A 15,146-nucleotide genomic window follows, 5' to 3' on the forward strand; every position below is an offset into this window, starting at 1 on the left:
TGAAATATTGCAATATTTCAGTGTATCGATATTTTCTTACACCCCTAATGACAATGTGCCTGATCCTTATTCAGTCTAATATACTGAGCCCTGTAAGCGCAGAGGCTCACTGTTTTAAAAACGGAGGGAGCGAAAGGATTGTCCTTCTGGAACCTCTACCTCAGCCTCAGCCATTGGCTGTAGCCATGCTATGACATAGAAAGACAAAAATATTTGTCAAAGATGGCTCTACCTGAATTGCAAGGTAAAGTGTACAAACACATCAGAGATAAAAGATGTCAAAGCGATGAGTTTTACATTGAATTAGAATTACTGATCGCACTGAACCACTGAAAGAGGGTTTGCTCAATAGCTCATTTTTCTGACAACATTGTTACATTTTCTGCTCTGTTGAAAAAGAAAAAAATATATTACAAGTTTCCATATTAAAATAAACACCAAACCATCATGATTAACATTAACATTAACACAACATGATTAAATAGAGCTAATCAAGCCTATTGGTAGTCGATGGCCCTCTTTTGCATGTGACTAACCTGTTTGTCCACCATGTGGAGGCAGTGCTTATAAGGCTGAGTTCACCTGAAACTCAGACTGAAGAAGTCTCTTGGAGGAGAGACGAAACGTTTCACTAAAGAAGAACCCATCCAGAGGACCTACTTATTTTTTCTTTTTGACTTCCTCTAACATGTTTTATAAGTAGTCAATTTTTGTATTCATGTTGAAATATTGTTAAATGTTATTTTATTTCTTTTTGACGCTCTTAGTTTGAAGTTTAGCTGCTAAAGCTGCGCTACACACGCAGCCTGACACATCCAGTACTGCTCGTAAGAGTTTTTATTTAATTAGGGATAAATGGCATAGAAATCGAAGTTTTACACTTGTGAATTTTTTCAGTGGACTTACAATCAGCGGAACATTTTCAAACTTAGCAATCTGCTAAATGAGAAGCTAGTTCCACWATTAGCAGAAAAACAGAACTGTGCCCACCACTGATAGGAAGCACGCTCTTCATATGCAAATGCAACTAGAGTTTCAACTTGTTAGCACATTGACCTGATTGAAATTGCAGCTTTAAGGGTGATATTTTGAGCCAAATCATTGCTATTTTTACACAGCCTGGTAAACATTATACCTGTATTACCGCCCAAACCTTAAGGTTTGTTAAGTGTTAWGATCTGAAGCCCCACCGGAGGGGTAAGAGTTTGACCACTCACCCCTTTAAAGTTGCTCATAGCCTGGAAATAGACGAGGTAGCTCTTGCGGGGGTCCAGAGGGCTGTTCCAGTAGCCGTTGTAGGTGTGATTGTCCCCGACGGTGAAGGGACTGGCTTCGGGCAGACTGCTGGGGGGCAGCTCTGCTGTGTAGTAGTGCGGTGAGCCTCGGGCCTGGGCCTCACCGTGAGACATGGGCAACGGGAAGCAGTCCTGAAGGCCCAGCTCCCGCTTCACTTTCTTCACAGTCTCCTCTTCAACCACCACCTGGTAGGTGCTGGAGTGGAGATTCAACTTTAACAAGCCGTGTTTGGGATTAAAATAGTACATTATGCAGGTCTGAGGTGTCGTCTCCTCACCTGACGGGAGCTCCTCTGCCTTGCGCCGGGCGCAGCAGCACAGTAATTGTACTCTCGGTCTCGCTCAGTGGYGATGGCATGTCTCCATAATCAAACGTAGGAGCTGTGGACACATTGGGGTTCAAACATCAAAGACCACACACACACAAACACACACACATGCACCAATAACACATCTCGCTGTAGCCACCGCTCATTTAGGTAGCATTAATTGAGTTCAAACGGTGCCTCTGCCTCTTTTTTCCTTCCAAGTAAACAAGCTCAGCCTTAAAGTGTCAAAGAAAACTGACCCGGTTTACTATTAGCATAAAGGCACGAAATTTCGAGCAAAGCCAGCACCCACGTTCTCACATTTCCTCCCAGTTGTCTTCAACAAAACACCAATTAAAAGTCGCAGGAGTGAACGGCTTCCTCGTTTGAAAGGATCTGGCTAAAGTCTCCCTCCTCCCCGGAGATGTTGTGGCACATTTCTCTTTAATATCAGCAGTCAATTAGTAAAGGGGAAGGGGAGCAAACTATTCACAGAGCGTGGATAATTATTATATTAAAACGTGGTTTGTTAACGCTGGCAGCGGAAATGAGCTGACATCAATTAGAGCCTTAAAGAAAACTGGATGAAGCTTTGTTGACGTCAAGGGTCTGTGGCACTAAAAGACAGTTTGATCCCCGCTGTCTGGTCCGGAGTCTGTCTGAGGGATGTTAGTGTATTAACCGCTACAGTGCACTCATCTGAATGCGTGTGTGTGTGTGTGTGTGTATGCGTGCGGTGCATGGGGATGAGCAAATGTGTGCAGTCAGGTACTTTGCGGTGGGTGTTGTTCAAAGATGCTGACAGTAGTGGCTGTTGAAGGTGTTCAGTGTTTGCTGGCTGTCAGTGCAGATTTAGGAGATGCTCAGTGTAAGTGAACGCTCGGCACYGTGGGCTGGCGAAGGAGGAGGAGGAGGAGGATCTGCACAGACTTTTGCACTCTATCTGTGGTCTGGATTGGTGCCATGAGTGATTTATAGCCAATAAGCTGCAATTGTGAACTTAATCTATAATTAAACAAATCGGACTTGCCTGTGAAGAGATGGGAGATTTAAAAAAAAAGATAGGTGTGTGTGTGTGAGAGAGAGAAAGAGAGCAGGAGGGGTCCTTCTACGTGTTCCTCGGAGGTATAATCGCATCCCTTAACAAGTGAAAATGCACCATCAAAGGAAAGCWGCAACACAAAGGCTGAATTCCTATCACTGCTAATAAGCTCCGAGACTCTTAGAAGTGACGTTCTGCTCCCAACAATGTTCTGCATCCTTCTTTATACCGTAACACACAACAGCATGCCCTCTGCGGTGCTTCTCTGCCTCCTAAAAGTTAATTTATATCTAGAGGACTGCAAGGCGACAGAGTGCCACAAGTTTGGAGAAGCGATGAAAAATTGCTCCAACATTCTGGGAGCAGAAGTTAGTTTTTTTTTTTTTGCCTCAGTGAAGGAGAAATGCTAAGGTCAAAAGAGAGAACTCCCCAAMTCCTAATTATGGAACATGGTGGTTTGAAATCTTAGTGTAGTCCACGCAGACTGTGAATAAAAGATGGATGTTGCCACTACATCTGAGACACGAAGCTAATGAGAAGGCGCCTTACAGACAGGCACCACTGAGGGTCACTCACTAGGGACTGCATTCCACAACATTTCTGCCTCAAACTACTGATTTAAAGAGGGGGGAGGAAGGCCCCGATGGAAAAACTGGCAATAATATTTACCAACAGTTATCTTGTTGTCATGAGTTAGAGTCACTCCATCTGCTCGATGTGCTGGTGGTCCTTCTAAACATCATTCCACAATGACTCCACAAATACTCATGAGTTGCTCTAGTAACTTTCTCTTGATATAAAAAAAAGAGACACCCAAACACCAAAAACTGTACTAACGGACTGAGAATAGAAATTTAACAAAGCAAAAGGTGAAGTCAGAGCTTTGGGACCATATGGTGGCAGTTCACAAGCCGTAATTCCATCCAATYTTTATTCGAAATTTAAGAATTTTTTTAAATTTCGCAAAACGGAAAAAATGAGGAAACGCAAATCAGATGTGTTTCCATCAACTGGCTTGAAGCGAATCAATTCGTCGGACACATGTGTAGTAAACAGGAAGTTAAAGTCGCAAACTCGCAGGGTCCACACATCTCAGGACAATGGAGAGAAGTTATCAGGAAMGTGTTGCTACTATCAGGAAAGTTGTTATTATTCTGTCATATAAAGTAGTTCAGGTGATTTTACATGCTGTCTGCAGACGTAGAGAAAGAAATGCAGTTCTCTTCATGTTATGGGAATAACTGAGAATACGCCGACAGCAGGAGGAAGGTCCTGCTGCCAGTCGCTCTGGTACCAGGGCCGGTATCAGACAGACAGGGGGAACATCTGATCAACCATGTGAGGTAAATGTTCGCTTCGTCAGAACTTTTTCRGCAAATGTGTTTCCATCTCTCCTTTTGCACATTAACTCTTTTTCGAAAAACCCAGAAACCACCTCAAGCGAGCGTATCAACGTTTTTGCAAATTAGAGGAAGTTTTTTCGAATCATGCCGTTTCCATTCACCTTTTCTGATGCGATACTTCAAAATGCTCATTTAAAAAGCGCAGATGGAGACACAGCTACAGTTCTTGTAACTATTGAAGAAAGTTTGCCTTATTTTCTGGTTTTTGAACTTCCTGTATGGTCGTTAGTAGTCCTCATATCTACATTTATCAGTTCCAGTTTCTTTGCTCCTGCCTCAGAATGAGGACGTTTGGTTCAATTGATTTGATTTGATTTATTTATTTAACAGGAAAAGATTATTAAAAATCAAGCCTGATTCAGCATAATTGCTGTTTTTCAGCAGGTTCCTGTTCTGCAGCACATAAAAACACTCAGAATTACAGCATCACAATCACATCATTATACACCATAGACACAAAGACAATAGTGACTCTCAAGCGATATAAGAGGATGTGATTGGTCCTTGCATAAACTTACACTGGTTAGCCAAGCAAACCGATTTATACAAACGCTCACAAGGAAAAAGCTCACATTTTTTCAATGAAACACCAAAGGTCTGATATGTGACGGTTTCAGTGTGATTTGAGTTATTACCTGCTAACCTTCCACAGCTTTTTTTTTTTTTCTTCACAACTATTTTTATTCACTTGGGCAAGATTGAGCAYTTACTATATTAATGAGTGAGTTTCTGTAAATTGTTTTTAACAGTACCTAATAGTGTTCACCTAGTGCCTCACYGAACAAGCGATGCAGTCAGGTGGAGCCTCAAAAACCTGTGTCGGGACTTGAAATCTCTGGAGGACTTCCTCCATWCAGTGGGGCACTGCATCCGATGGAATTATGTCTTGCAATTGGGGATAGAACAATACAATATGCTTATATATGTATGATGAATGATAATACTGTGTGAAGTAAATCTTATGTGCTTTGTTTTTCATTAAGGGTGTGMGCTCATGTCGCATTAGTTTTTGTCTTGTGAGCTTTCTTGAGGGACTCGATTTGATCCTCTGGCAAACGCAGAGTTAAAGCTTTGTTTATATTGCTGAAGTAGAAGCTGCTGAGGCAGTCTGCCAGGACAAGCTCTTCTCTAGTGCACAACACAAGGTAGACCGGTCTGTAGTATGAGTCCTGGCTCATCTAACTCCTTCTCCTGAATATTTGAAATGCTCTTTCAAACTCCGCTTTAAAAATTTAACTGTAGACCTACAGCACATGGGTCCAACTGTGGAGTCCTCCATTGTTGTTGGTGGTAAAGGTCTCACAAATAAATATGTTGCTCAAGCTCAGAGTTCACCTGGCAGAATGAAAACAAACATGGCGGTCCTTACAGCCCTAAGAGTCTTTATAATGGTTTGGTCAAAAACAGGGATATTTAACTGGCAGCCCACAGCAAGTATTATTATTTTTACGTAATTTAATACAAATAAAAGATTTTAAATCAAATTTAAATTTAAGACTCAAAGAAACAAAATAAACAGATTTAAAAGATACAAGATAATACTTGTTGTTTTACTCACAGTGTTTCCCCTACCATTATTTACATTTTATTTTATTACTGTACATTTATTTAGGCATAGTTTTAGTTTTTATTTACAGCAAACAACTTGAAGCAATATATTTGACATTATCTCGTCAACCTTATTTATTGTTTTTCCCCCTCATTGACCAATGCATTTAGRTCTGCGACACATTTCCAAAGTGTTTGAAAAGTTAAAATTTTCATCATGTTGAATTGTTRCTAATCTCTCTAACACTGGATTTTGTATGTACCAAAAGCAATGAACCAACATTTAATTTTAGAATAACCTATTTTTTCCCCTTATCTTTGGTTTAAATCACAGAGTGGGGATTTTTTTCAAAAACAAGAACAAAATTTTTAAGTTCAATCTGGATGACARTAATCCATGTTTTTCTTTATTGTATCTATTCAGAGAATTGGATTGAACCATTTTTTTTACTTCTTGCACAATATCTTGAAGTTGTTCTATAGTGAATTTAATTTTCTGTTTTAGTGTTGGATGGATGTGTCCCATCAGTAACATCCTGCTAAAATCATCTGCTGACCAATGATGGTCATCTGAACAATAATTTCTCCAGCAGATATTTGCACCGCTGCTCTTTAAGCACTAAATATTTCATTTTAATATGATTCTGAAATGTGTGAATTATTATTTTATTTTAAAAAAACAATCAGCTGTTGAAGATACCTGAAATGTTAGTGGTGATTTCTGTCAGCGCAGTCTGACCAAAGCCCTTGGCTGTACGCGCTCGAACGGAGATCAGGTAAGTTGTCCCTGGGTGAAGGTTCGAGAACATGTGGTAGGTCTCGTTCCTGAGCTTGGACACGGTTCTTCTGGGTCCTGGAACGTTGATCCCTGGATCTGATGACTCAATACTCTGGTAACTGATCTGTTAGTAGGTGAGAAAAACACGCGCACACAAAAATCATCTGTTATTACTATAAAACCACACATTTTTATTTGTTTGCAGATGTTGACAAATTTCAAGTAAGGTTATTAGATTTAACACCCTGCAAGWGTTCACTAGGATTCTCTTAATTTAGAAATAAATCAGCTTAATAAATGTGTTTTTTAGTAGCCCARTAGAGTTTAAAATCATACATGAATAAAACCTAATTAGCCACGAGTGTATGAGAAACCTCGACTTTATCAGAAAATATTACAGGAGGTGAACGGTTGCCTGCAATAAAACTGAATTATTACGGCCAACAATTTTGGACACCGCACATTAAAAGGCACACTCGAGTGTTTAAGCTGATATCCCTCAAGTCTTCCTGAGTTACGCTAGCACAGATTACCACGAAAAAGCTGGGATAAGTATCCTTGAGAAGTAAAATTTTTCTCAAAGTTTTTTTTTTTTCAAGAGGTTTTCTACCACAGATGTACCTGCTGGAGAACTTCCACTTGTGTTCTTTAAAACAGACAAGTGTTGAATGATGTGACCTCGCTGCAATCAGGGTGAGTACATTACTATCTACAGCGGAGAGGGAGGAGATCCACTTCACGTGAAGGAATGAACTTTCGCAGACGGTCAATAAGAAGTGTGGATGCTCACATCACACACTTTAGATATATGTCTCATTCCAACTGCGAGGCTTTGCTGATTACCATATGAAGAACCTAAAGAGATGATTCAGATCTTTTGAAGATGGCTTCTGTGGAAAAGGTTATAAATAATGTTATATATAGCTTTTTGAAAAACCTCACTTTGGCGAAATCATCCTCTGCCGCCATAAAATGTGGATACTGTAAGTGTCAGTGCCTCTGTGTGTTGGTCTTTCTGTTTCTTTGCAAAATATCTCATGGACTAACTGCACAGATTTGAATGTAACACTCAGAAAGTGATCATTGGATGCATGTCAACTGATTAACTTTGGGAGGCCATTCAATCCAAAATGGCCGCTACAGCTGAAATTCGTAGGGAATGCAAAAACTGAGTCAATTATCCAGATATTTGATAAAGATTGGAAGGGTGAGAGTCAGAATGCAATGCAATGGGTGATATGMATTCCTTTCTTTTTGTTTTTGATTAGATTGGTAAATTAACAGTGAATTTGCTCAAGACAAAGTCTTGAAGTGCCTGCGACGTCAAGTTTTTGTAATAAATATATGAATGCATTTTTGGAAAGGTAACATTGACAATATATTGTAAAAAATATTTCATGCAGCCAAGATGAACAGTTGTTGAGATATTTGCATGTGAAGTAACAGGAAGTGATGTCAAAGGAGAATGTCTGAATGTGAACACAGCGTTGCTACGAAGGCCAACAACACAAACTGTAGAATCTGATGTTTCTTTAGATTATTTTAATTAGTATAATAACGAGATGAGAAAGAGTCAGAGTTCAAAATATGTTGTTTTATAAACAGAAACCAGAGAGTTTTATTTCTTGAAGTGTTCCCCTTTGATGTCACTTCCTGTTTCACTTTGTCTGAGCAAAGTTCAAAAGAACATTTGCCAATTAGGGGATATAATGGGTAAAATCATTCGTATTATACCAAGTTTCTGAAATATAAAGATGTTTTCTTTGACTTTTTTTGTATTTCTTGAATATGCACATCACAGGCACTTTAAATCAACTTTAAAGTCAGAAAATTTCAAAGCAATTCAGACGCTAATTTATGATCCTCTAAAACAAGGGTGCCCAAACTTTTTCCCTGAAGGCCAAAATGAAAATTTATCTGAGGGCTGCGAGATTAATGTCTAAAAAATAATACAAGAAATGCAAATACTTTTAAAGTCCTTTTATTTATTTTTTTAAGATTAAGCTAGCAGTCAGTGTGGTGGCTGCTAGCTTTAGTTTGTTTTTTTAGCACATGCACTAGGAGAAAGTTYGACAYACGCTCAGGCAGCAAAGRCTCATGGGGCATTTTATATTTAGATAAAATATGAGTATTTGTCGTCTTATAAAGTGTGCAAATCTGCATGTGTGCTTACATCTAATCTAAATGTCTCTTGTAGTTACTTGTATTTCATGTTTAATCTTAATACAAAGATCAAGTCAGCACCACGAGTGAAGACTATCTGCACTACAGCCTCTTATACGTATAGTYATTGGGCCAATAAATGTAATGATTGTTAAGTGGAAATGCAGTTTCTACATAAGACAAGAGGAAATTACATCCTAATAACCAGGGCAACTGCTGGCAGGACAAATCAAATGGCTTGATGGCCAGTTTTGGCTCAGAGGCCCCACTTTGGGCACCTCTGCTCTATGAAGTCACCAGTTTCACATTACATAGTTATTCTGCCAGAAATAATTGGATAGTTGTGATGGAAATGCTCCAGGCTGCTACCTTTGTTTGTTCTTGCAAAAAATAAAAATAAAATAAAAAACCCACAGAGAATTCTATTTACTGGTCAGATGTAAAGTTAAAATCAATCTTTTTACCCCCAAATCCACGTATCTATAACAGGTAAGGTATTAATTGTTCACAACATCTCCACAGAAGCACCCCCATTTATAAAGATCTAACACTTCAATGCTTTTTTTCTTGCCTCCTGGTTTTGAGGACAGAATTCTAATCTTTTCAGTTAAACAGACAGGCAGCCGTGCTTCTGCTACTAAAAACATATTGTTCCGAAAAAAAAACGACAATGCAGAGAGCAAAAAGCCTTGGGAGGACATCAGTTTCAGCTAACACTGTCTGTGGTTTGGTCTGAAAGAAACAAACAATTTCTTCCAATTCTCTAGAGAAAAAAAGTATATATTTATATATTTCACTTTATTTGTTAAACCAGAAATTCTGTTCAATCATTACCTTGACACGACTTTGCACAGGATGTCAAGAAAAGAAAGTCCAAACGTTGGAAGCGGTAGGCAGACTTTCTTATTGCTTACCACAGACAGAGGTTGTACAGTAAATACAAAATCATTATCCGGCTAAATGGAAGCCCTACAGCAAAAACAAATGCATGTGAGTTATTGATTAATGGTGTCAGGCTCTGTTYCAGTGGGACACAAAAAATGTTGTGTCCAAGTCCTGTGCACAAGGTCAGCGAGTGTTTCCAACCTTTGCTGCTATTTTAGTGAATCTAAGCTCGGCGAGCACCAACAGATGAAACGGGAGGATTTTTTTTATTTTTTTTATTTTTTGTGTGATTAAGCACACACTGTACTGACTCTAGTTTGTACCAGCGATACTAAAAATGTCTGTAAATGGACGAGTACCTGGGAAATAAAAAATAAATCCCTTTCAGGAAACAACAGATTTTGGTGGTATTGCTGATGATTGTCTTGTACTGGTACGAGGAGGAAAGTGGAACTGAATTTCCTGGCTGCTCAATTTTGATGATGCAGCTACTGCAGCGACCCCCCCAAATACTCCAATCACTCTGTTCCTTACAAAATATCATACATTTTGATTTTTTTCCTTTCTTTTCCACCATCACTGACAATTATTTTTATCTGCCTATTGATTAATGCACGACCGGTAGAAACTCGGTGCCGCTATGAGTGGGATGAAAGCCGGCAGATAAAGGGGGACTTAGCGGATGTCTCCTTTTTCATCGGCTCACCTAAGCTTAAAGATGGGTTATCTTGTCAGGATTAGGTAGAATTAACACTTTATCTGTGGAGCAAAAGTCTCCAAATTGTTGAACACATCCCTTTATTCAGGAGCCACAGATTTGCAGTTCCGTCGTCACGTTTTTACTGAAACTCGGAGCTTCATTTTGACGAGCAGCCATGTTAGTTCCACCRTCAAACTCATCCTTGGTGGCTGTTGATTAAACTCTGGCTCTAATCTTGTTAGGAGTCGTGGCCGGAGTTCATGAGGATGCAGTAACTCGGGACACTGCTGGGCTTGGCTGCATGTGTTTACTCATYTGTCTTTTGCTGCAAAGATTTAACTCTTTCTGTTCCTGCACTGGACTTTTTTTGGTTAATATTTGTTTTTGTTTTTTTTTCTACCATATTGGAATATGTTACCATTGAAGCGCTGCTGAGTTACTAGAGTATTTTCAGTTTATTGTTTATTAACAAACAATATTTTTTGTAAATTATGTTTTCTTTGAATTTATTCTGGGGATAAAAGGGGCAGACATTATAAGATTTATTCTTCTTTTGCTAACTTTCATTTTATTTTGATTTGTGCGTTTTTTTTTTTTTTATTGTATATAGTTATTTAGTTATTTTAATAAAATTAAAATAAATTAATTGAAAATTGTATTGAATTAACAAACACAAAATACTTTGATAGTTGATTATTTTTTTGTTTGTTTGTTTATCTGTGCTAACCCTGTAGGAAAATGATCTGTACTGTATTAGGTATAGCAATTTGAAGAGACATTTCAGATTTCTGAAATGAGGTTCTTTATGAAAGTTGTGAACAATTAACATCTTACCTGTTGTAGTTAGCTTTCTGAATGGCCTGTAKTTCTTAAGAGAAATAGAGTTTCATTTTGACTAGATTGACAGGCTAATGGCTAGTCAGAGCGGGAACCAAAGGGAATGATGATGCYTTTAAATTACTCCTAATTTTGAATATCCGAGGTGTTAATGTTTATACAACTTTTACATTACTGACAATTTAAATTTCAGTTTTGWTTTTTTCTGGGGGAAGTATCTCAGGCTGCCCCAGAAATGTTACATCTAGCTGCTGATATTTGCACTTGGAAAACCAAGTAATAAATAAATAACTTTCTACTAAAGCAGGGCTTTTCAAAGTTGCTCCGGGGGCCACTGTCTGTCAACAGCTGAGGGGCCGAACATCCAACAATTAAAGTCATTATGTAAATAAAACATGTATTACAAAGGTCCATTATCTTTGAAATGGTTTATTTTGCTGTATTTAATCATGAATACAACATACAGAACCCTATAAAAGTAGTGATAATTAAACAATATCAAAAACAAAAAGAACACATTAGTATGCCTCTTATTTATTACAAATATTATTTTGACATCTCTGACTTGCCAWTTTTTTTAAATTTTATTTTCACTTTCATAGTTTTATCTTCAATTGCTTGTAATTTTAACTGTCTTAGACGTTCATAGAAATGGTTTTTRCCAACTTGTAGCTAAGGTTCTGACATTTCTGTAGATACCAACATGTCTATGTTTAWATAAAAGAACTTTGAGTAATTAAAGTAGAAAACCGGGGGTTTGGGCTTAAGAGATGAATGGACCAATTGGTGGGCYGAASTTTGRTCACTCGYGGGCCGGATGTGGCCTGCRGGCCACCARTTGAATAGCCCTGTACTAAAGGTTAGTGGTAATGTAAAGTTTTGTAAAAGAACATTTGCATAAACTGATGTATGTTGTTTTAAAATAGCAGAAATCCACTTTCTTACCTAAAAGCTTTAGTTTTTGGCTTCACTGAGACTAGCCGTTAGCTCGTTAATCTGGTTCAAAYGAAACTTTGTTTCTTCAAACTGAGGTCATTCAAAGAGCTATCTACAACAGGTAAGATATTAAGTGTATATAAAGTTTCCATAAAACTCCACTTCAAAATAWCAGAATTTATTAATCCCAAAATCGAAGGTTGATTGATATACAGTTTGAAATTTGCTGACAAAGACTGAAAGAAACGTTCAAGGAAGCGCATTAGCTATAAGGTGTTAAAGTGTCTGTGATGTTCAAATATTTCAAATACAAAAAAGTCTAAGAAAATACTTAAATGTTCACAAAAACTTGACATAACACATTCATTTACCCATTTTGTTTCATAACTAGCATATTTTATTTTGACCTTGGCTCAGCCAACCTGTAACAGGAAGTGACATCAAAGGGGAACAAAGGGCAACTCACTGGTCTTTGTTTATTGAAATATTATTTGATCTGACTCTTAAGGCCCTGTCACACTAGACAACTTACGCCAAATTATGAACATTTTAAAGACATCTACATTGAAGATGGAATTGAAAAAATCAACAGGAAGCTTCTTTTCGGTGTGTACATAATGTAATTTGAACAAATTGATCAAATATATAACTTTTATTAGCAATTTAGACATAAAAAATGTTTCATAAGTTGGCATAAGTCATCTAGTGTGACAGGGCCTTTATTCATGTCTCTCTGACAGTGACTCAAAATAAACTAAAGAAACATCAAATTCTTTTCTACAACCTATGTTGTTGGTAATTGTAGTAATGCTCTGTTCACATGCAGACAWTCATCACTTCCTGTTACTTCACATGTTAATATCTCAACAACTATTCTTCTCAGCAACATTAATTTTTTGTTGTAATTTGTGATAAATGTTTCCTTTCATAAAATGCGCTCTTATTTATTACAAAAATTTGATCTAGGAGGCACTTTAAGCGCCTGTTGTACAGCTCTTGGCTTTTAATGCAAGCAGAAATAAATTTMATTTGGAGATTCTGGGGCAGTTTACACTTCAGTAGGTAATCATGTACGAAGTGAAACCTCAAGCTGTGGGATTACCTCATACTGCGTGATGAGACCATTGGGTTCAACGGGCTCCTCCCACTTCAGGAAGATCATGTCATCCAGTGGGGTGAAGGTGAGTGACTCGGGCGCTATGCCTCCGGGGACTAGGAGAAAGAGTAAACATTTGTCAGAGAAATTGAAATGCCGAGCCCTCAACGAGCTCGTCTTGTTACCATCACAGGAGTGGTTGTTACAATGCAACACACGGGAGACTCCCAGTGGAATAAAAACAGGAAGCTGTCAGTTCATAAAAACGCATGAATATTAAATCTACAGCACACAAACAAATAACATTAAAAATATATAATAATATTTTCACACCAATTCTCTGTCAAAGTTAATTACATTAATAAATATCAGCTGCTCACCAGAACCTTTGATCCTGAACAAGAAAAACGCCTGAATATTTAACTTTCACAGATTTTTTTTTCTCTTTGTTGCAAACAGTAGCAGATCTGCTCTGTAGAGGAAGACTATTATTTAAGACTGAAGCCTGAGGCTAAAGCAAGAGCCAAACAGCTGAGCTGTCTCTTTGAATTCACTTAGTCTGGAGGACAAAGTTGCTTAGTAAGACTTTTGCAAAAAAAAAGTGCTCATTATTTGCATACGCTCTATTTATATACACATATATTCATCTTTATCTGAGCAGTGTAAAAAAAACTCCTCTTTGTGTTCTTGTTTTCTGTTGATCTTCTTTCTTTGGGTCTGTATCTCTTCTCTTTCTGAAAATCTTGTTTGTYCTGATTTTTATTTTTTTCGGTGCAGAATTGATTTGTGCCTCCAGCCACCGTGTGGATGATGAGCTACAGCAGGGGGGGAAATAGGAGATAAGGAGCACAAAATCCTATCTTGGGGTTACCTGACTATTCTCTTTTGTTTCTTGTTGTTTTAATCTGGACAATAAAAAGACAAAAAGCTTCAGCGATGCTAATTCAGCCTTAAATCAGTCAGCTGGTCACCTCCTCTGCTCTGATGTGTTGGAGCTGGCAAAACAATACATCTACCTAAAATGAACAAGAAATAAGATTATGAAACTGTGTTGTGACTAGTAACACTACAGCTGATTTATAATTACAATGTGATAATAAAGGTTGTGTAATAGTAAGTGTTAAATCAGGATATTCTCCAGGTTTGAGTTATAACCTTTTTTTGTACGTGTCACTCTGAAGAACGACTTTTGGCCCAAAAACACCTTCTGTCTTCATTTAGTGCAAACTACAGACGTATAAATGTTCTCTACAATACAAACAGAACCAAAGAAGTTCTTTAAAATATAGAAGGTAATTAGGTGTGCATTGGTGATAAGACTGAGAGATTAGCAGCAGTACACTGAATGCTATAAGGGACAACATACTCTAATATTAGAGTGGTCTAATTTAACTGTCTCACATTTATCAAGGTGAAAATGTTTTTTTTTTTTTTTTACTGAAACTATTTGATTTCTGGGAGCTGCAGTTTGTTCCAATACTGCAGAATATAACCTTATACATTACAGAGAGCAGGTTCTGAGGGTTTTATTGTCTCTCATCTCATTGAGATAAATTGAACAGAGCAGCACAAACAACATCTTTGTGCTTTTGAAATCAGCTACACTGAACATAAACTAGAATATAAAGTCGTTTTATGCCTTCAAAGGTTCAAGTGTTTGATTTTCTTTTTTGTGTTTAGGGAGAAAGATAAAAATTACAAGTCCGGCTTCGGGCAAAGCTAACCTAAATTCCATGTTTTTGCCCATATTGGATTTTTTTATGACAGTCTAAATACGACAAATTCTGTTTTTTTGAATCTGACCAAAGTTTTTTTCACGAAACACTAAACTGGATACATTTCTGATGTTTTTCAAAGCGACTTCAGTCTGAATGGTCATGTCGTAATTATCTGACATACATTTCTGAGGTAGGGGTATACGGATCGATCCATATTGATATATCGATAGCAATGTCTTGCAGTTGAAAGCTTGAAAGTCCACTTGCTTTGCCTTTTATAAACTAACAACATTCATCATATTCTGGATGACTGAGAATTTACACTAACATGATAYTAACGTTGATATATACACTCACCGGCCACTTTATTAGGTACACCACGCTAGTAACGGGTTGGACCCCCTTTTGCCTTCAGAACTGCCTCAATTCTTCGTGGC

The 15,146-nt window shown here is 37.8% G+C and overlaps 1 protein-coding gene across 4 annotated transcripts in view; it reads right to left on the reverse strand.

The window, feature by feature from the left end:
* ptprub (protein tyrosine phosphatase receptor type Ub) overlaps positions 1 to 15,146 on the reverse strand; it is a 311,934-nt gene that overhangs the window by 79,691 nt on the left and 217,097 nt on the right. For all 4 annotated transcript variants that reach the window (XM_014016596.1, XM_014016595.1, XM_014016594.1 and 1 more), the window contains exons 9-12: positions 12,998 to 13,107; positions 6,297 to 6,498; positions 1,574 to 1,676; positions 1,218 to 1,491 (exon numbers count right to left, since the gene is read on the reverse strand). In XM_014016596.1, the coding sequence (XP_013872050.1) occupies positions 1,218 to 1,491; positions 1,574 to 1,676; positions 6,297 to 6,498; positions 12,998 to 13,107 (689 nt within the window). The remainder of the gene's footprint in view (positions 1 to 1,217; positions 1,492 to 1,573; positions 1,677 to 6,296; positions 6,499 to 12,997; positions 13,108 to 15,146) is intronic.

The sequence above is a fragment of the Austrofundulus limnaeus genome, unplaced genomic scaffold, assembly GCF_001266775.1.
Source record: "Austrofundulus limnaeus strain Quisiro unplaced genomic scaffold, Austrofundulus_limnaeus-1.0 Scaffold148, whole genome shotgun sequence".
Taxonomy (NCBI): domain Eukaryota; kingdom Metazoa; phylum Chordata; class Actinopteri; order Cyprinodontiformes; family Rivulidae; genus Austrofundulus; species Austrofundulus limnaeus.